This window comes from Heterodontus francisci, chromosome 7, assembly GCF_036365525.1.
Source record: "Heterodontus francisci isolate sHetFra1 chromosome 7, sHetFra1.hap1, whole genome shotgun sequence".
In the NCBI taxonomy this organism is placed as follows: domain Eukaryota; kingdom Metazoa; phylum Chordata; class Chondrichthyes; order Heterodontiformes; family Heterodontidae; genus Heterodontus; species Heterodontus francisci.
Window position 1 is genome coordinate 30,053,411 of NC_090377.1, and position 22,360 is coordinate 30,075,770.

A 22,360-nucleotide genomic window follows, 5' to 3' on the forward strand; every position below is an offset into this window, starting at 1 on the left:
TGCTTTGTAGAGTCCTTGTGTGAGAGTCTAGAAATTGAGAACTGCCAGGCTAGTTAATCAGTGATTGTGAAATGTTGTTCTCATTAGACGTTTACATATGATTTCTATTGGAGTGGCTGAAATGTAACGAGAAACAGGAAATTTGGTTGAATGTTTTCCATTCCCTAGCTTTAGCAATGCTGAGCTTGGCTGAGAACTGAAACCCTTCTGTCCTGTAGGCTTCATAAGACATAGGTGGTGCATTCATCCTCGAGATCGTTCGGGAACTGTTTTTTAAAAAATTACCTTTACAGTTTATCTAATCCTAACTTGCATTTTTTCGCACCTTTAAAGTAGTAAAATGTCCCATAGCACTTCACAGAAGTGTTACCAAAAAAATGTGACATCGAGTCGCATAAGGGAATGACAGGGCAGATGATCAACAGCATGGTCTAATACGAAGTTTTAAGGAATGTCTTAAAGGAGGAAAGAGAGGTAGAAAGGTGAAGAGGTTTAAGGGAGGGAATTCCAGAGCTTAGGGCCTCAGGGATGTGCAAGAGGCCAGAATTGGAGGAGTACAGATATCTCAGAGGGTTGTCGGCCTGGAGGAGGTTACAGAGATAGGGAGGTCATTGAGGGATTTGAAAACAAGAATGAGAATTTTTAAATTAAAGTGCTGCTAAACTGGGAGTCAATGTAGACCACTGAGTACAGGGGTGATAGGTAAACAGGACTTGGTTTGAGTAAAGATATGGGCAGCAGAGTTTTGAATGTGAATTTTGGACGTGAAAGAGACTCCAGGATGCTATGTTGCCTCCCTGGTGCCAGGGTCTCTGAACGGATAGGGGGCATTCTGAAGGGGAAGGGTGAACAGCCAGAGGTTGTGGTCCACATCGGTACCAATGACACAGGTAGGAAGAGTGATGAGGTCCTGCAGGGGGAGTTTAGGGAGTTAGGTAGTAAGTTAAAAAACAGGACCTCTAGGGTTGTAATCTCTGGATTACTTCCTGTGCCACGTGCCAGTGAGGCTAGAAATAGGAAGCTAGTGCAGCTAAACATGTGGCTGAGCAGCTGGTGTAGAAGGGAGGGTTTCAGATATCTGGACCATTGGCTCTCTTCAGGGACAGATGGGACCTGTACAAGAAGGACGGGTTGTATCTAAACTGGAGGGGCACTAATATCCTGGCTGCAAGGTTTGCTAGCATCACTCAGGAAGGTTGGGAACCCGAGCAGCAGAACACCGAGTGAAATAAATGAGGAGGACATAGTAAATAAGGCCAGTTGGACTAAGAGGAAGAGCAGGCAGGGAGATGTTGCTGAGCACAGCGGGACTGGTGGTCTGAAGTGCATTTGTTCCAATGCGAGAAGTATAACAGGTAAGGCAGATGAACTTAGAGCTTGGATTTGTACTTGGAAATATGATGTTGTTGCTATTACAGAGACTTGGTTGAGGGAAGGGCAGGATTGGCAGCTAAATGTTCCAGGCTTTAGAAGCTTCAGGCGGGATAGAGGGGGATGTAAAAGGGGTGGGGGAGTTGCATTACTGGTTAAGGAGAATATCACAGCTGCACTGCGGGAGGACACCTCGGAGGGGTCATGCAGCGAGGCAATATGGGTGGAGCTCAGGAATAGGAAGGGTGCAGTCACAATGTTGGGGGTTTACTACAGGCCTCCCAACAGCCAGTGGGAGGTCGAGGAGCAGATATGTAGACAGATTTTGGAAAGATGTAAAGGTAACAGGGTTGTGCTGGTGGGTGATTTTAACTTCCCCTGTATTGACTGGGACACACTTAGTGCTAGGGGCTTGGATGGGGCAGAATTTGTGAGGAGCATCCAGGAGGGCTTCTTGAAACAGTATGTAGATAGTCCAACTAGGGATGGGGCCATTCTGGACCTGGTATTGGGGAATGAGCCCGGCCAGGTGGTCGAAGTTTCAGTGGGGGAGCATTTCGGGAGCAGTGACCATAATTCCATAACTTTTAAGGTACTTGTGGATAAGGATAAGAGTAGATCTCGGGTGAAGGTGCTAAATTGGGGGAAGGCTAATTATAACAATATTAGGCAGGAACTGAAGAATTTAGATTGGGGGCAGCTGTTTGAGGGTAAATCAACATCTGACATGTGGGAGTCTTTCAAACGTCAGTTGATTAGAATCCATGACCAGCATGTTCCTGTGAGGATGACAGACCAGTTTGGCAAGTTTCGGGAAGCTTGGATAACGCGGGATATTGTGAGTCTAGTCAAAAAGGAAAAGGAAGCATTTGTAAGGGCTGGAAGGCTAGAAACAGATGAAGCACTTGAGGAATATAAAGAAAGTAGGAAGGAACTTAAGCAAGGAGTCAGGAGGGCTAAAAGGGGTCATGAAAAGTCATTGGCAAACAGGATTAAGGAAAATCCCAAGGCTTTTTATATGTATATAAAGAGCAAGAGGGTAACCAGGGAAAGAGTTGGCCCACTCAAGGACAGAGATGGGAATCTATGTGTGGAGCCAGAGGAAATGGGCGAGGTGCTAAATGAGTACTTTGCATCAGTATTCACCAAAGAGAAGGACTTAGTGGATGATGAGCCTAAGCAAGGGAGTGCAGATCGTCTCAGTCATCTCATTATCAAAAAGGAGGTGGTGTTGGGTGTCTTGCAAAGCATTAAGGTAGATCAGTCCCCAGGGCCTGATGGGATCTACCCTGGAATACTGAGGGAGGCAAGGGAGGAAATTGCTGGGGCCTTGACAGAAATCTTTGCATCCTCATTGGCTCCAGGTGAGGTCCCAGAGGACTGGAGAATAGCCAATGTTGTTCCTTTGTTTAAGAAGGGTGGCAAGGATAATCCAGGAAATCATAGGCCGGTGAGCCTTACGTCAGTGGTGGGGAAACTATTAGAGAGGATTCTTCGGGACAGGATTTACTCCCATTTGGAAACAAACGAACTTATTAGTGAGAGACTAATAATGGTTTTGTGAAGGGGAGGTAGTGTCTTACTAATTTGATTGAGTTTTTTGAGGAAGTGACGAAGATGATTGATGAAGGAAGGGCAGTGGATGTCATCTATATGGACTTTAGTAAAGCCTTTGACAAGGTCCCTCATGGCAGACTGGTATAAAAGGTGAAGTCACAAGAGATCAGAGGTGAGCTGGCAAGATGGATACAGAACTGGCTCGGTCATAGAAGACAGAGGGTATCAGTGGATGGGTGCTTTTCTGAATGGAGGGATGTGACTAGTGGTGTTCCGCAGGGATCAGTGCTGGGACCTTTGCTGTTTGTAGTATATATAAATGATTTGGAGGAAAATGTAGCTGGTCTGATTAGTAAGTTTGCAGATGACACAAAGGTTGGTGGAGTTGCAGATAATGATGAGGATTGTCAGAGGATACAGCAGGATCTTGATCGGTTGGAGACTTGGGCGGAGAAATGGCAGATGGAGTTTAATCCGGACAAATATGAGGTAATGCATTTTGGAAGGTCTAATGCAGGTAGGAGGTATACAGTAAATGGCAGAACCCTTAGGAGTATTGACAGGCAGAGAGATCTGGGCGTACAGGTCCACAGGTCACTGAAAGTGGCAACGCAGGTGGATAAGGTAGTCAAGGAGGCATACAGCATGCTTGCCTTCATCGGTCGGGGCACAGAGTATAAAAATTGGCAAGTCATGTTGCAGCTGTACAGAACCTTAGTTAGGCCACACTTAGAATATTGCATGCAATTCTGGTCACCACACTACCAGAAGGATGTGGAGGCTTTGGAGAGGGTGCAGAGGAGGTTTACCAGGATGTTGTCTGGTCTGGAGGGCATTAGCTATGAGGAAAGGTTGGAAAAACTCGGATTGTTTTCACTGGAACGACGGAGGTGGAGGGGCGACATGATAGAGGTTTACAAAGTTATGAGCGGCATGGACAGAGTGGATAGTCAGAAGCTTTTTCCCAGGGTGGAAGAGTCAGTTACTAGGGGACATAGGTTTAAGGTGCGAGGGGCAAAGTTTAGAGGGGATGTGCGAGGCAAATTTTTTTTACACAGAGGGTGGTGAGTGCCTGGAACTTGCTGCCAGGGGAGGTGGTGGAAGCAGATACGATAACGACGTTTAAGAGACATCTTGACAAATACATGAATAGGATGGGAATAGAGGGATATGGGCCCCGGAAGTGCAGAAGGTGTTAGTTTAGGCAGGCATCAAGATCGGTGCAGGCTTGGAGGGCCGAATGGCCTGTTCCTGTGCTGTACTGTTCTTTGAATGAGCTCAAGTTTAAAAAGGATGGAAAACAGGAGGCAAGCTAGGAGTGCAAGAAAGTCATTAATTGTTTTAGCGCAGATGAGCTGGTGCAGGCACAGAATCAGGTAATGTTACAGAGGTGGAAGTAGACTGTCTTAGGTGATGGCACGGATGGGTGATCAGAATCTCAGCCTGGGGTTAAATATGACACCATGATTGCAAAGAGTCTGGTTCAGCCTCAGAAAATTGCCAGTGGCTGGGAATGGAGTTTGTGGCAGGGTCCAAAGACAATGAGCTTGATCTAATATTTAGTTCTTAATAAATTCTTTGTATATTTTGGAATCAGTCTTCTTACCCTGAACATCATTCCATATCCCAATATGACCACATTGGCCTCTGTTCTTCCTTTAATCTGTTTTGATTTGCATAGAATTAATTTAGAGCACATGCAGTCTTATGAATAATTTTAAAAATGGTTCCCTCAATTTTCCTTACCCTGAACCTCAGGACATCATCTTCGATTGTATCGTATGATATTTTTACTTCCTATGCCAACCATTCTTGCTGCCCAAATCGCAAATGTTGCCAGTTGCTGCAATTTTATGCTTTAGATGCATGTGGTTGAGGCTGCCCAAACTCATCTCAGGTAGGCCATTTCATCCAGAGAGACACTATTAGTCTGTCTTGAACTAAGATTCCACTGGTGAAAGGTTGGTATCTTAATGCATCCAACTGCATCTACGATTGCTATACAGGGAGGTGCAAAGCATTGTTGCTTCACGTGCCTAGATTTCACTCAATGAACAAAAAAAATATTATTGTGCCAAATTTAGAAGAAAAGCAATGCATCTTGCTTTGTTGCTCATCAATTCACTCAATTGCACACAAGGAAATCTTGCACTCAGTTATTGGCACAAGTTTATCATTTGTTATGGACAGATGGGAGCTGATAAGGATGATACCCACTTTTTCACCTCTCGACTGACCAAAGACAGCATTTTGTTTAAAATGATTTATTCACTTCGCATTTTAATGGTCTACAAACAGACAACTGCCAGGTTATCAGAAAGCGAAATGTTTATTGTCCAACATCTGAAAATATATGCAACTTCACCCAGTCTCTCACACACACACACACACAAAAAAGATAGAGAATAAAGGATAACATGCATTTAAGTCTGATGGTTTAAAAGTGTCCTCTGTTTAACCTGCTTTTCCCTGGAGTGAAGACTTGAAAAGGTGCAGGTCGGTATTCTTTTCCCTTCTTCATTGAAGCAAGACTTGGGAGATTTAGGAAGACACATGCACTGCTGCAGACTGCTTTTGTTATATTCCAGCCAAAGGTCACTGGCGAAATTTCAGTATGATTTGTCAGGTAGGGAGTTCAAGGCCAAACTCCGCTTGCTGCCGACATGTAGTTCGAAGCTGTTAATCTTAGGTAGGGTCTTGTCTCTTCCATAGCATAGATGGATCTCTCTGCTTCTGGTTTTGTCTGCCCAGAATCTCTCATTAAAACTGATCAGAAACCTGGTTTCTGTTTTGTGACCAGAGTTTCTCTCTGTTATCATAATGGTGAGGCCATTGTTAGACAATGGGGTCTGGGTGTCACTTATCTTCATTCCATCTTGATAAAGTGGAGTTTTTTTGCAGACCCATTCTCTCTAGTTTAAATTTGGAGTCACCAAGTTTGCAATGCCATTGTTAACCCAATTCGTTGCAGAGAAGTAGCCATCAACACAGAATGGTTCATTTACATTTTAATGCCTCCGCCAAGGCTGGTCCAGAGATGAAGATTGACTCAGGTTTCTTGCAGTTTCCATGTGTATTAGCAGTACAGGATAAGGTCACGATCTCTTGATCCCATTAGGAAAAGTGTTTGTTTTGGATTTGTTTCATAAATTCATTATAAAGTTCACAATTTCTCCTTGCATCAGCATGACACATTGCAAGCTTTCCATTTTCTTTAGTGACCGCTTTTATCAGTGTTCCCTTATACTTTTTCATCCTGTTCCTCCCAGCTTCCAAAAATTCCACTCCATGTGCTCTTCATCTGTCGACGTTTAAATCAAGTCTTTTGCCACCATCTTTTACTCTAACACAATTCTTTCTAAGGATCTGTAAACTAGAAATCCTTACTTCCAATGTTCCCTCTAACTTATGATAGCTGTGCATGGCTGGCTTGTTGCACTATGCAGTTCCTTTAAGATTGAGGTGTGGCTGCACATCTTAAAAAGAACGATGCTTGTGCGAGGCCTGTTTGTTCTCTGCATGGCAAATTCCTGTCACTCTAGAATTGGCCTTTATAGCCACTCCAGGCGCTGCTTCATAAACCACTGACCACCTCTAGGCACTTACCCATTGTCTCTCAAGACAAGGAGGCCAAAGAAGACATTCCTGATTGCTGCGTGTCCACGCACCTTCGAGGAATCATTGAATATCTCAATGTGCTTCCTCCTTCATACAAACTACACATTTTTAAAACCCAAGCTTGACATTGAGCAACCAATTCATATACACCAACTTGCGTAAGGATTTGCAAAGCCTGACCAACCTGATCGAAGTAGTGGGCAGGGGACTGTCTATCGGTGCTTTTTATCAAATGCCTTCTGGAAGCCCATATAAAGTCCCTCAGAAGAGACTATTAGCTTAAGTTAAAACCTATGAAATTGAAGGCAAATTATTCACCTGGTTAGGAAATTAGCTGAGTTGCAGGAGACAGAAAGTGCGATTAATGGGCAGCATGTGGCCAGTGGAGCCTCACGGGGATCTGTGTTGGAACCTAAACTATTCACTATTTATTAACAGCCAAGCAATGGTCCCCCTACACTGTGCAGCAACCCGGAAGTTCCTGTGCAGGCTGAGCACAAGTCAGTCCCTTGGTCATAGAACTACTGGACATTAAAACCACCAATTGTACTATCTTGTCAATGTGCTATTAGCATTGAACGAGGAAAGTAGACTCTGGGTCAAAGTAACAGGAGACCCATCCATGGCTCACTCAGGAAATTAAGGAGAGTATTAGACCAAAAGAAGAGGCTTACAATGTTGCAAACAATAGTAGCAAGTCTGAGGATTGGCTGTGTTTTAGAAACCAAAAATTTGATAAAAAGGGAAAAAATAGAATGAGAGTAAACTAGCCAGCAATATAAAAACAGATTGTAAGAGCTTTGAAAGTACATAAAAAGGGAGAGAGTAGCTAAAGTAGATGTTGGTCCCTTACAGGCAGAGAGGAGAAATCATCATGGGGAATGAGGAAATGGCAGAGGTACTGAACAAATATTTTGTGTCTGTCTTCACAGTAGAAGACACCAGTTCCATACCAGAAATAGGCAGTAACGTAGGGGCTAAAAAAAGTGAGAAATTAAGAACTTGATATCAGCTGAGAAAAAGTATTGGAGAAACTTGAGGGACTAAAATCTGACAATTCCCCTAGATCCTAGGGTTTTAAAAGAGATAGCTGCAGAGATAGAGGATGTGCTGGCTATGATTTTCCAGAATTCCTTAGATTCAGGAATGGTCCCATCAGATTGGAAGTTGGCAAATGTTACACTGCTTTTCAAGAAAGGAGGTAGAGAGAAAACAGGGAACTACAGGCCAGTTAGCCTATCAGTCGTTGGGAAGATGCTGGAAACTATTATTAAAGAAGTCTTAACATTGCACTTGTAAAAGCAGAGTATGATTCGAACAAGTCGGCATGATTTTACTAAAGGGAAATCCTGTTTGGCAAATTTATTAGAGCTTTTTGAGGATGTAACTAGTAGGGTAGATAAAGGGGAACCAGTAGATGTAGTATAGCTGGATTTCCAAAAGGCATTCAATTAGGTGCCACATAAAAGATTAATAGGCAAGATAAGGGCTCATGGTGTTGGGGGTAATATATTAGCAAGGATTGAGGATTGGTTAATAGACTGGAAGCAGGGAATGTGCATAAATGGGGCATTTTCAAGTTGGCAGGCAGTGAATAGTGGGGTGCCACAAGGATCAGTGCTAGGGCCTCTGCTATTTACACTCTATATTAATGACTTGGATGAAGAGACACAGAGTAATGTATCTAAGCTTGCTGATGATACAAAGCACGGTAGAACCATAAGCTGCAGGGAGGACATAGAGAGGCAGCAAAGAGATACAAACAGGTTAAGTGAGTGGGCAACAAGATGGCAAATGGAGTATAATGTAGGGAAGTGTGAAGTTGCTCACTTTGGTCATAAAAATAGAAAAGCAGAATATGTGCTCTTAAGTATTATCAGGCAAACCCGCACCTGCCAAGACTGAGGCACACATTATTTCGCCACATGAACATTAAAACTTAAAATTGCAAGCCCATGACTGGAAAGACATTTGCACAGTACCATACACTGTTGGGAAAAAAGAACCAGTCCCTACCCCAATACACAGAAGAGACCTGGTTAAACAAGTCAGTCATGTAACCACCTGCTGGCCAACTAGGGGAATTTTAAATTGGAAAAACAGAATTTGAACTCAAAAAGCCATGTGCTCCCGGTTGGAACAGAACATCCTCTCCAGTCCTGCCTGCCTCCACCTCTTTCCCACGGAACTGAATCCTGTAATAACACCTCAAAGAGAGAAAAGTCTCCTATGTGAACAAGGTTTAAGAAGAATACTGGGCCTCAACGAAAACTAAGAGCTGTCGACAATCATGTGAGCTCAAAGTACAGTAAACAAGAAACTCTAATATTGTCTCAAACCTCTCTCTCTACTATAATTTCCTCTCCTCTTTTCTATCCCGATTTGCATGTGTGTATTGCGTGTGCATGCTCGCGTGGGTGCGTCGTATATCCGTAGGCGTTAACCGTATTAGAGTTAGAGTTTAAGTTTTAATAAAATTTCATCTTTCTTTTTTAAACCTCAGAAAACCTGAGAGAGTTGGTTTCTTTGTCTTCTAGCTGGAAAGCTGTGAACAAGGATTCACAAAGGGCAGCTCAAAACAGCATGTTTAAAATTAAACCTTGTTACAATAAGACCAGGTGAAGAAAGCAAAAGATTCCTGAACACATTTCTCACCTGGTTGTAACAGTATCGAAGAGGAAAGTAGACTCTGGGTCAAAGTAACAGGAGTTTATTTATGGGGGGTCTTCTTACTTGGGTATCTACATGAACACACTGAGTAGCACGAGCTACAGACTCGTAACATTACATCCTGTGATGATGCTTCAGGTCTATATAAATAATCTACTCAGCAACAACTTATGTACATTATACTACACTAATAAAGTCTGTAACCTGACTGGGGAAAATGAAATTATTGTGCCAGTCTGGGGAATATTATAATGCATAAAGTTGTTAGTTACTTTGATGTGCAACTAGATTACCAAGTATTATTTATTAAAGATTCTAAGATATAGTATTGGATATGAAAAATACTTAAATGCCTCACCATTCAACCTGTAACTATTATTATTTAGAGATACAGCACTGAAACAGGCCCTTCGGCCCACCAAGTCTGTGCCGACCCTCAACCACCCATTTATACCAATCCTACATGAATCACATATTCCTACCACATCCCCACCTTCCCTCAATTACCCTCCCACCTACCTATACTCGGCGCAATTTACAATGGTCAATTTACCTATCAACCTGCAAGTCTTCGGCTGTGGGAGGAAACCGGAGCACCCGGCGAAAACACACGGAGTCACAGGGAGAACTTGCAAACTCCGCACAGGCAGTACCCAGAATTGAACCCGGGTCGCTGGAGCTGTGAGGCTGCGGTGCTAACCACTGCGCCACTGTGCCATGTGTCCTGCATTGTTATGGCATCACCTCATTTACATTAACCCTGTACTGAACAGCCAAACCAACCAGAAGTCCCTACTAAAATCAGCTCTATTGCCAACTATAGAAAATGTTGGAAATACATAGCAGGTTTGTTACCAACTGAAGACAGAAGAATGTTTCAATTAACTATGTAACAGAACACTGAATGCAGAATTAAACTGTTGTCTATTTCCAGTATTTTATGTTTTATTTTAGATTTCTAGAATTTGAACTTGATTTTGTTTTTATCCCCATGCTTAAATCATAGTGAGGTGTACATTTATGTCATTTGAAAGTGAATTAACCTATATTGTTCTGATAAAAACTGCAGTAGCTGTCTACTTTTCCCTAAATTAAGAATGGGGGAAGGGGTTGACTCCTAACATGCCCCATCCTCTCTTTTTCAACAGTGCCCTACAATTTGTTTGTTATTGGAATATGGGCATATAAGGGGTGCAAGTATTGCACATTCCCATTTGCCCTTAGAAGTTTCTTGAGGCAATTGTAAGTCTACTACAGAGGACATTAAAATTCAATCAATCAATCATGTAATGTAGATGGGAGTCAGTAAACTCATTGGGTTTTTAAATGGCAATTCAGCTTTCATGGTGATTTTTTTCCAGGTGCCAGCATACTTATTACAAAATCAATCTGGCGTGATAGCCCAGGAACATAAGCAATATACTATTGCATATTCACAACACAAATGCTATAATTCTTTAAAGGCTACATGAAGGACAAAAGCAATAGACTTCAAAATAACAGGTCCAGAAATAATTTTATAGCCTAAAAACCTAAGATTATACACCTATGACTTTTCAAAAGTAACTGTCAAGGGCTTGGAGCGAAGAGAATCATTTGCAATATATGAACTTCAGAACCAAGATGTCTCTCTCCAGTATTTCAACCAAACAACACTGGAAAAAAGTGCAGCGAAAGGATATTACATAAGGTTGACCCTCATGGCCGATGGGAGATTGTAAAGAATTGGAAAAATGGTACTAGATACCAACAGCAAATACATGATTTTTTTCATAATCTAATTCAAACTGCAACAGTTCCAGTTCAGGAAGTGGCTATTAGCTCTGAACCTAACCTTCTATGTATAAAGAGCAAAGCTGCAGGCAATGACAGAGAATTTCATAGGCAGGAGAAGTGGTGGAATCGCTGCTGCTTAAGATTCTGTGCAAACCATTTGGACTGCTGCAAAACATTTTATAGTCACAGCCTCCTGGCAAGTCATATTTATGACAGAACAATTATTAATTGATACAATTAAAACTGATTAGACTGGCTGCAAAACAATAGGACACATAATTGTGCGTGAATTTCAGATCAGCAATTAAGCTATACCACGAGAAGGTACCAGTACATCCACCAGGGTAACAAAATTGGAAGCAGCAACTTACCCTGATAAAACATTGTAACCATTCAATTAGCCAAGGCCCTCTCATTTACAAATGCTGCATGGGATGGGCAAGGGGAAGAGATACTTTTAAAGAGGCCACAAAAATAACATCTAAAATATAATCTCGTGAGCAAACGAGTATCGAATTGTATTGCACTGATATATCTTTGATGCATAAATAAACAAGTTTTATACCATTAAAGACAATAATATAACATCCTTCTACTGGCCTGATTAATTTTAAACTATTTGGAAAATGCACCAACATACTCAAAAACATTTTTTGGATGATAAAATGAACACCAAATTATTCAATACTGTTTGCACAAAAGATTTTTCACAATTCTCCTGATAAAGACAATCCACTTGCACAAGTTGGTGGTTGTAAGCTATGGGTATTTCATACTTCTGAGTTTAATAGCAGCAGTTTTGCATCATTTCCAAAATGCAATCGTACTTCAGTTTGGTTTAAACATACACGAGTATAAAAAATGCTGTTAGTAAAGATTTTCTTTACTCAAATTCCAAACAAAAATTCTTTGTTAAAGAAATAATAAAAGGACTGTAAACTAGTTGAAATCTCAATTTATTAAAGGTTATTTATTTAAAAATAGATTTTTAAAATTTGAGTAGAGACTAGAAATAAATTGAAGATCTTGAATGCAGCATTGTCTTCTTCTATATTAGCCATAACTTTCTGTCAAAATAACAGTGAGGCTAATGGCACTGTTATTTATACGCAAATGCTACAGCAACTTCATTGAGGGTATTTGCATGATTAAACACAGAAATCCAAAAGTTGCTGTCCAAAATGTGCTGCTCCTCCATTGGCTTCGTGAAAACGGCATCTTGCTGTCTGGTTCACTGTTGAAATGCACTGAGCAGTATGAAGTTGCTATATTTGCACAGGAGTTACAGACTAAACTTGTCATAGAAAGTTGCAGCTGGTCTGAAGTGATGCAAGGAGTCTGATTTGGGGCCATTTGATGCCCGTGCATATTTAATTAAATCAGGATTAGCTGTCAGATTCTTTTAATGATGTTCTAATTGATAATTACTGCCAATAACATCTCTGGCACTGAATATCAATTATTACAAATGTGGAGTCTCATTCCTTCAGGTTTTAAGTATTGTTGGATATTTAAAAAATGTGATTTTTTTTTTCATTTTTCCTTTGTCTCTTTTTTCCTCTCTTAATCCAATCTTTCTTTCCCCTCCCTTTCTCTTTCTCTACCTGATTTAACATTGAATACACCCATTCCAATTTGCACTTCCTTTGTTCGTCCTTGTTCTGTTCATTTCATTATCCTTCAATCTGATTGGTTAAGGAGATACAGAGTTGATTGCCCTGTTCATTCATGTCCCAGATGCACTGTTTCCCACGCAGCGATGTTATCAGCTCACAATTTCAGCAATTTACAGTGCAAAATATCTAGTCTAATTAAACAGCTTCCATCATTAGATTCACTCCTATGGCCCACTGTATTTTCATTATAAGACTGCTCTAAGGTGCAACATGTTTTCGAACAAAAAAAAATAGAAAACATTTCATGTCACTATATGTTGCACACTACCTTCTCACGTCAATCTACGCAGTCTGTAAGATGTATAGATGCTTTTATTGAAAAACCACTTAATATTACTCCACAATAATCTCTCTTCAAAGTAAAATTACCCAGATATCTGAATATAAATTTGGAGTAGCTGAGATAGTAATAAATGTAGTCCCTCTATACAAATAGATTTTACATACATTTCAAAATGTAGCAGGTTAAGAGCAATTTTCCTGACCAAAACATTTCTTCCTTTATTCTTGTACATGTATTTGTATTTCTTTAAAGAATTACTAATGTTTTAAACAGGAAGTAAAATTTACATTGCAGAAATGTTTGTTGCATTTCTTTTAAAAAGTAAAATATTTAATGTACCAATCACTTGGCAAATTCAAAACTTACCAAGAAGGCTGGCTCCCAACAAAGGGAGGTGCGGTAGCAAAGAGTTGTTCGGTTTTGTAGGTCCTGATGCATGCCCAGCAGCTGAAATGGGTAGCAGCGATTCTGCCATTGACATAACTGCTGTCCCACCAAGAGTTGAGACAGCAAGTGCTGCTACTGATGATGATGTGGTGGTAGTGGTTGCCTGGGATGAGGTTACTATGGAAACCTCAGAATGATTAGCAGCACGGTTTGAGGGAGAATGCAAAACACTTCTCAACAGATGGGGATTCAAGGCCATCAATCCTGGGGCTGCTGGGAGGAGGAGAGGATTTGAAGTAGTGTCATTACTTGAAAGGTTTGGTAGAGGGTTTGTCAAAAGGTTTTCTGTCCTGTTACTAACTAACTGATTGCTATGCAAATGATCTGCCAGGGGCTGGATCTGTGTCACTGAAGGTGAAGGGTGGTTTTGCTGCTGTAATAAATCAGGGAGAGTTAAGTTAAAAGATGTAAGTGGGAGCATGGTAGCTTGTGCCTGGTTTTGAAACAAGGTTGCCAAAAGTTGAACAGGTTGCAGAGTCTGTGCAGCCATATCACCAGGGAGCAAAGTCAAAGCTGCATTTAAATTTGGGTTCAGAATTCCCAAAGGGTTAACAGAGACTTCTCCCTTTCCATCGCCAGATGTAGGTAACATGTTCAGCATATTCTGGTTCAGGAGCTGCTGTTGGTTCATTGCTAAAGGGATGGACAGAGAGCCAAGGAGGTTTGGGTTCAGAGGGTGGGTAAGATTGCTACTTGTAGGGACAGCATGTCCAAACTGAAAAGCTTGGTCCTGACCAATGAAAGGAAGAGTGCTCCCCATGGGAAGCTGACCATGCAATGCATTTCCAGCCGCTGTTGTAACTATAACTCCATCTTGTAGAACGGATGTTGTCTTGGTAATGGCAAGTTGGTTGGTGCCAGCAACGGCCATGGATGCTGGCTGGCCAGAACTACCTGAAACCCACACAGACAAGTTAAAGATGAGTAAAGTATCGCAACTCTCTGCATTAGTATTTACAGTGAATGCAGGTCACATATCTATGTTTACATGAATAATTCAGCACAGGAACTCGCATCACAAAAAGATTAACTACTAGAAGACTATAAAGCTGGTTTAATTAACCAGTTGTGATATAAACTCAGTTTCCAAAGTTCTTCAAAAGCAAGGAATGCCATAACAGCCAGCTCCTTAATTCATCTGTTGCCAGTTGGGTATACTAATCATAACTTAAATATTTCAACCTGGAACAAAAATGCATAAAAGCAACACTCAACTAATTAGAATATTAATGACACTGAAAAAACAAGAATTTAAAGTTGATGCTTTTCTTAATATTACATGAGGCAGAAAGGCACATTATCCTACCTCTTTCCCTCTATAAAAGTAGGCTAATACAACCAGGTAGGCAGTTTATCATGAATGAAAAGCTGCATCACCAGGCCCTACAAAAGTCGGTGGAATAGACATCTCAGTTCAAATCAAAATGTTTTAGTGAAAACAGAAAACTTAATACTCCGATTAAATTTGTTCGAGTTTATGGAATTCAAAGGTATATTTTCCAACAAATTAAAACATGTTCTATAAAAGTATTATACACTTACCAGGATAATTTTAATGCGAAAATTTTCATTTTGTATGCTGTCCTACAAGCTACAATTTATAGTATGCTCAATATTTCACATTAGTTTAATTTGTCTGTTCTAAAATCGTTTTGAATCCAGGGCAAGCAGTTTAAGTTTTCAAATCTTATTGTTATAGCTACCAATCTGTTCCTCCCTTTCCTTTTACATCCTTACATTTGTTGCTTTTCATTGCAGCAAGGAGGGCAGGGCTATTTATGAAGAGTATGTCTATAGGTCAGTGCTGCCATTTATCATTCAACATGGAGGTCTTTTGAGAGACAGAATAGGGCCTCCTGCTGTTCTTTCCCTGCCCCACTTGCAACAGAGCATGCAGCCACTGAGGCAAATAGTAGTTCAGGACAAATAAAAAGGAATATTCACTGGAAAACATCAACCATGTTATCAGTTTTTAGGAAAACTAGTGCTTGGACAGATAACACAAGACAACCCAGGAAACAGGACACAAAAAGTGCCAGGCATGAAATTTTGATACAAAGTTTAAAATGAATTTGAAATAACTTGTCATATTTCCAATTGGCATTGGAAACCTGTAAAATATGAAGTATCAGCACATAATGTCAACATGCTACTGCAAACATTTGCTTAATTGGCACATAATTTTGAGTCGTCCAAATGAATATGAATCTGCGAGATTCAAAGCTCACCCTAATGTATTGTATTAATTTAAAAGAATGATTTTACAAACTTTAGGGACAGCGTCAAAAGATTGTGTTTTAAATAGAGTGCCCAATACATAATTTCTTCCTCCCCATTTTCTTTATGGTGTAATTAACATTTTTGTGCAGTTAGTGGCATTTATCTGCCAATCAGATTTATTTATTACATGCTGCTGTCTGACTGACTTGTGAAAATCACAGACAAAAAGCTTCCCTTCTTACTAAGAGAAAAGGTTTGCAATGGTTTAAAAAAAATTGCAATACATGACCAAGTAATACTTGCAATGCTACATTTTCCGGCTAAGTGTTACCAGATCAGTGCAAAGATACCAACAATTCAATGAAACTACTCAACTGCAGCAATACTACAAAGGCAATAAACATATTTTAAAACCATTTGATCTGCTTATCCAAAAATATTTTTAAGGTATTTATTAAATTGCAGTTCATTTTGGTTAATTAGTTGATTTATAAAATTTTAATGGTCCAGATTAGTTTAACACTTGGCTTTGATTCTTGAGATTCTACATTAATGTAATATCTTAAAAGGTGAAGAATGATTCCAATCACTGATACCTAAAATGATCTAGAGTTAGAAAATTTAGGTATACAATTACATCAGTTTTAAACACATTTTGAAGTAAATATTAAATTAGCGTAACTTTACTTTCCTTAATGAAGATTATTGTGAATCAATGAAAAACCTTTTTGCAATCTCACAGATCTACAGCATAGCCAAGACATAAGACCTCCAACTGCTATATGTTTCTGCAGCTGCAACAGAACCTCCCAGTTAAACTGCATGCCTGTTATAGTTTGTTAGTTTAAAATTACACATCTAGAGTTTCAAAAAAATTAAAGGGTTTTTGAAAATGCTCAAGTAGCCTAACAATATAATTGTTTACCTGCTCTTTAGTTTCCAGTTTTCGGTTTAATGGCATTTTGACACTGATGTCATGTCATTGTGAAAGATAATGTAAAGATAGAATTTAATTGATAACATTTATATGGGATGGAAACCGGAAATACATTCCATATTTTCAGTTTTAAAATATCCTAATAGCTTACTAAAAAAAAATACCCTTTTAAAATATTGAACAGCTATTAAATATTCAATTTCTCCTTGTGTTAATTTTATATTCATGAAAATTACCATAACTTTCCCAGAAACAAATATCTGCCCAGTGATATGTTGAGTCCATTTGTCTGGCTGCTTACAATATTCATGTCTTGCTCCTGGCTGTTGCGCATTTCAAAACCATAAGACTAATAGATTGCATAAGAATCATCAACTCAAACTGAAGTACAGCTGTAACCAGGTTGCCAAAGCTGTACAAAATTACATTTGAGTAACACCACAAGAGTCACTGATGGCTAAGCCAGAACTGTTCGTGCTGGAACACAAGGATGTCAATGCAGTCTCAAATGAAATTCATGCAGAATATAAGTGCCAAGCTTCAATTACCACTTGTCCTGCCTGTGGAATCTATTCCAAAAGTGTTGTTTGAATTTCTGCTCCTTACAAGCAGAAATTCAAGACTGCAGCACGTTAGCAAACAGCAGTTGAGACAGGGTAACTGAAGCACTAGTGCACTCTAAGAACGCTGTGGCCCCAGCAAATCTTCAGAACCCTTTTTAAATAAATGTAAAAGTAAAGACATATCTGACAAATTTAATGGAGTGCTTTGAGGTAGGAAATGCAGTGACTGCTATACACATGGATTTTCTAAATGTATTTGATAGGGTACGATATAGGAAATTTGCTGATAAACTAAGGCGCTTGGTATTAAAGATAGTTTGGCCGCATGGGTTGGAAATTAGTTAAAGGTCAGAAACCAGAGAATAGTGATGAATAAAAACAGAAAATGCTGGAAATACTCAGCAGAAACTCTGCTCTCTCCACAGATGCTGCCTGACCTGAGTATTTCCAGCACTTTGTTTTTATTCCAGATTTCCAGCATCTGCAGTATTTTGCTTTTATAATAATTGATTAATAGTTGTTTTCCAGACTGGAGGAATACAAACAATTATGTTTGCCAGGCATCAGAGTTGGGACTATCGCTCTTCAAAATACATATAAATGATCCTGACTTGGGTATAGGGGCACATCAAAACTACCAATGACACAAAAATATGGAGTATAGTTAACCGTGAAGATGAACTGCTCAAGAACAGAAACAATTTAGTAGATTGTGCAGATAGATGCCAGATGATGCATTTTGAGGGGAAGTACGAGAGGACATAGATGGCAGATGAAGAAACTTTAATATGAGCAGAGTCATGGGCTTCAAAACACAAATCATTAAATTTGGGAGGACAAGTTGCTGCAGCTAGAAAAACAGCTCATGGGATCTTCGATTTTATAATCACAGAATTATAGAATCTTAAGATTGGAAAAGCTGGGGTTGTTCGCCTTAGAGAAGGTTGAGAGGAGTTTTGATAGAGGTGTTCAAGATCATGACCAGTCTAGACAGAATAGATAGATAGCGTACCCTTTAGTGGAGGTGCTGAGAACCTAGCACCAGGTGATTGGTAAAAGAACCAAAGGCTTCATGAGAAAACATTTTTTACACAGCAAGTGCTTGGGATCTGGAATGCACTGCCTGAGTGAGTGAAGGCAGATTCAATTGTGGTTTTCAAGAGGGCACAGGATAAGCACCTGAAGATAAAAAATGTGCAGGGTTATAGGGAAAGGGGTGGGGGAGTGGGACGAACTGAATTGCTCTCACAGAGCACTGGTGAGGACATGACAGGCCAAATGGCCTCCTCTGTGCTGTAACCATTCTATTTTATAAACAGCAGTATAGATTGCAACATACATAAATCACTGGTTAGGCTGCTGTCAGAACATGTGTCCAGTTCTGGGTGCCATACTTTCGGCAGGATATCATGGCTGTAGAACAGGAGCAATGATTGACTAAGCTGATAAGAGGATTGAGAAGCTTCAATTTTTAGGAAAGATGAGAGAAATTGAGACTTAGAACAAAGAATGTTAAGAGAAAATCAGAGAGATGTTTAAGTTTGAGAGATTTTGGTACGGTGAATCAGGAAAAATATTCCCCTTGTCAGTGAGTTGTTAAGTAGAGGGCATAAATTTAGATCACCAAAAGAAGGGAGAAGTTAGGAAATAATATTTTTGTAACACAGATCATAGTTCAGACATTGAATGCTCTCCCAGAAACAATGGTGGAAGAAATCATGGTAGCTTTCAAAAAATATTTTAATAAAAGAATTACAAAAGTTAGAGGGCAAGGACAGGGGAATGAGTTAAGTCAGTAGCTCTTCTAAAGAGCTGATACAGGTGCAAGAGGCTAAATGGTAGCCTGTAGCTGTAAAATTCTACAGTTCTACGATAAATACCAGAATGAATTTTGTAAAAGTGATGCCCTTGTTACAGCACTCTTCAGCTGTATTATCATATAGTCTTGTAAATAAAAACAATTCATGGGGAGGCTTTAAGATCAAATTCAGTTCAGATGGAGCCCAACCTCCAATATGACTGACGTTGTTTAGTTCCTACTGTTAGTCCCAAATGTTTATACGGTTAATCTAAATTATACTAAAACTGCATTTCTATTAAAATAAATTCTGCACATCATTTCTAAATGATGGTTAAAGTATTCATATCAACAACTCTTGGAATGCTCATGTTTGCCATTTCATAATTCAGCATAAGATAGTTATTGAACAACTATAAGCACAGTCTTCACAATGGAGCCAGGCAGGCCATTTCTTTCATTTATTTCAGTCTCCCTAGCCTTAATTCCCTGGTACAGTAGAGATCTTAATTCCAAAATATGATTGAATAGAAAAGAGATTTTTTTTGAACACAATTTTTCTCTCTACCTTCACAGACTTGGAATATGGCATGATACTGTTGCAACTTGGACCCCATGATTTTCCTTGGAGTGGGAAGATAAAGGGGAAAGAGAAGCCACGCACCATGAAACATCGATATTGGTGAGAAATCGAGAATTCTCACTCCTTTGCTTTTTCCTATGGGATCTTCAGGAACTCATCTGTTAAGTTCAGATGTTGCCAGCAACAGTTACAATTTCTGCATCCTACTAGCTGGATGTTTTCATCAAGTAGATGCTTAATAATCCTAGATAATTGGAAAATTACAAACTGAGAATGACATAAGTTAGCAAAATGTCCTGTGCTGGACCTCGTTTATTTTGCATGTCAATTGATACATTTTCCTGGTTTGACATCCATTTTTCCTCAAACCGATCTGTGAATCATCTTGGGACATTCTTTATGCTAAAAGCACTTAAAAATGCAAGTTGTTGCTGAATGTAAATAGCAGGTTTTTCTAGATTAAAATACAAACAAAAAGATGAAACTGGACTCTCAACAGCAAAAATGTCATTTAGTCTCAGATGTTCAAATGCTTTTTCCAGCTTGCAAAATAGTGATTCTTTTTTGCAGCTACAAGAATCCTTTGGTAAAGTACATTTTTAATGTTGATTATCAAGTACAGTAGAACCAGAACAATGTGTATACCCAAATTGCAGTATCAAATTAGCCAGATCTCAGTTTATTGAAAAAAATACTCAAGGCTCCAAAATACCATCTAGAACAGGTCAGCAATTTTAAATGTCACTAATAGCTTTTCTCATAAGTGAAATGCTCAGTTCAGCCTAAATATTGATGGTGCTTGCATGAAACCATCTATATAATTCATATGTTTTCACAAGAGTAGAAGAGTACTACTGAGGAGGATTTGAATGTTTATAAAGAGTAAGGAAGGAATTACTCTTATTTGAGTGAAAATAGGGATAATGGCCCCATGGCACTCAGTCCAAACTCTGACCTATTCCAGTGGTGTGCTCTGCATCTTAGTGACACACTCAAGGAACCTTAAGGAAATAGACTGCATAGAATAAACACTTGTCCAGCCAAATGACTTGATTTAATTTGAGTAATAAAAATACCTACGCAATATGAAAGGCTAATTATTTTCCAAAATTGTAATTTGTAAAAATGTGACTGGTATCTTTGGCTTACAGCACATGCCTTGAAACTTGCATTTTTAACATACCTCAATCAAATTATTTGAAAGAAATTACGCAAAGATCCCATTCATATTAAAAATATTTTCAGCTATTCTTGCAACGATCCACAAAAAATAATTTTGCTGCACAGCCTCGTTTTTTTTTAAAAAAGTTGCGTACAGACTCGATATGGAAATTATCATGACTTTCTCAAGAATCCAAGGAGGAAATTATTTATTTGTTTCTAATTTTGTGATTCAGTATCAGTAGGATTGGAATGAATGAAATGATTGCTCAACTGAGATTAATGAATATGGTGATTCAATGGTGGATAAGCCTAATGATTTAGGAACCACAAAATTAAACACCATCCTTTTCTCTTCACCTGGACTTTGTCCCTGCCTCAGCTCATCTGCTGCTGAAACCCTATCCCATACCTTTCTTACCTCAATACTTCAATACTCCAATGTTCTCCTGGCTGGCCTTCCACCCTACATAAACTCGAGTTCATCCAAAACTCTAACACCGTACCTTAACTCACACCAAATCCCGTTCATAACATCACCCATGTTTGTTGACCTACACTGGATCCCAGTCCTGCAATGCCTCCATTCTAAAGTTAAAATGCAAAATTTTGGGCAGCACAGTGACTAGCACCACAGCCTCACAGCTCCAGGGACCCGGGTTCCATTCTGGGTACTGCCTGTGCGGAGTTTGCAAGTTCTCCCTGTGTCTGCGTGGGTTTTCGCCGGGTGCTCCGGTTTCCTCCCACATCCAAAGACTTGCAGGTGATAGGTAAATTGGCTGTTGTAAATTGCCCCTAGTGTAGGGAGGTGATAGGGAATATGGGATTACTGTAGGGTTAGTATAAATGGGTGGTTGTTGGTCGGCACAGACTCAGTGGGCCGAAGGGCCTGTTTCAGTGCTGTATCTCTAAAAATAAAAAAAAACAAAGTTCTAATTTTTGCTTTCAAATCCCTCCATGATCCTGGCACACTATCTCGTCTCGCAGGCCCCCACCTGCCAAGAATGAGGCACATTAATTTCGCCACATGACATTAAACTTCAAATTGCTGCTGGGAAGGAGAAGGCCTGTTACAAGGAATTGCCAGGCCTCTGGTCGGAAAGACATTTTTGCATATTAGTAAACAGTGTTGGAACAAAGGAGCTATCCCCTGCTCACAATACACAGAACAGACCTGCTCAAACCAGATGGTCACATGACCACCCTGCTGGCTAACTTGGGGAGTTTTAAATTGTAGTGACAGTGTTTTGAACTGGGAGAAAGCTCTTGGCCCCTGGATTGAAAAGAGCCTCTCCTGTCTGCGCCCATCTCTTTCTCACGGAACTCCAAAAACCAACTGAAGACAAATGAACCCCAAGAGAGAAAAGTCTCCTGCAGTGAACAAGGTTTAAGAAGAATACTGGGCCCCAACGAAAAGCAAGACCATACCTTCAAACAAAAGGACATTACAGCAAGTTCGAAACACAGTGACAAAAAAACCCCCTCAGAGATTGCTTCAAACTTTTCCACTTTATCTTTTCTGTCCCTATTTGCATGTATCGCATATGCATGCTGGCGTGGGGCACAGCGCATATCCATAGGCGTTAACTGAATTAGAGTTTTTAATTTAAATTTTAATACATTTCACCTTTCTTCTTTAAACCTAAGAAAGCCTGTTTGTGTTCATTTCTTGCCTTATAATTGGAAAGCGGTGAACAAGG

General features: G+C 39.8%; 1 protein-coding gene across 13 annotated transcripts in view; it reads right to left on the reverse strand.

Annotated features, from left to right (window-relative positions):
* LOC137371914 (methyl-CpG-binding domain protein 5-like) overlaps positions 1-22,360 on the reverse strand; it is a 321,882-nt gene that overhangs the window by 69,505 nt on the left and 230,017 nt on the right. For all 13 annotated transcript variants that reach the window (XR_010975306.1, XR_010975305.1, XR_010975304.1 and 10 more), the window contains one exon: positions 13,318-14,292. Coding sequence is in view for 9 of the 13 variants with exons in the window: in XM_068034970.1 (XP_067891071.1) it covers positions 13,318-14,292 (975 nt within the window). In the remaining 4 variants the exon portion in view is untranslated. The remainder of the gene's footprint in view (positions 1-13,317; positions 14,293-22,360) is intronic.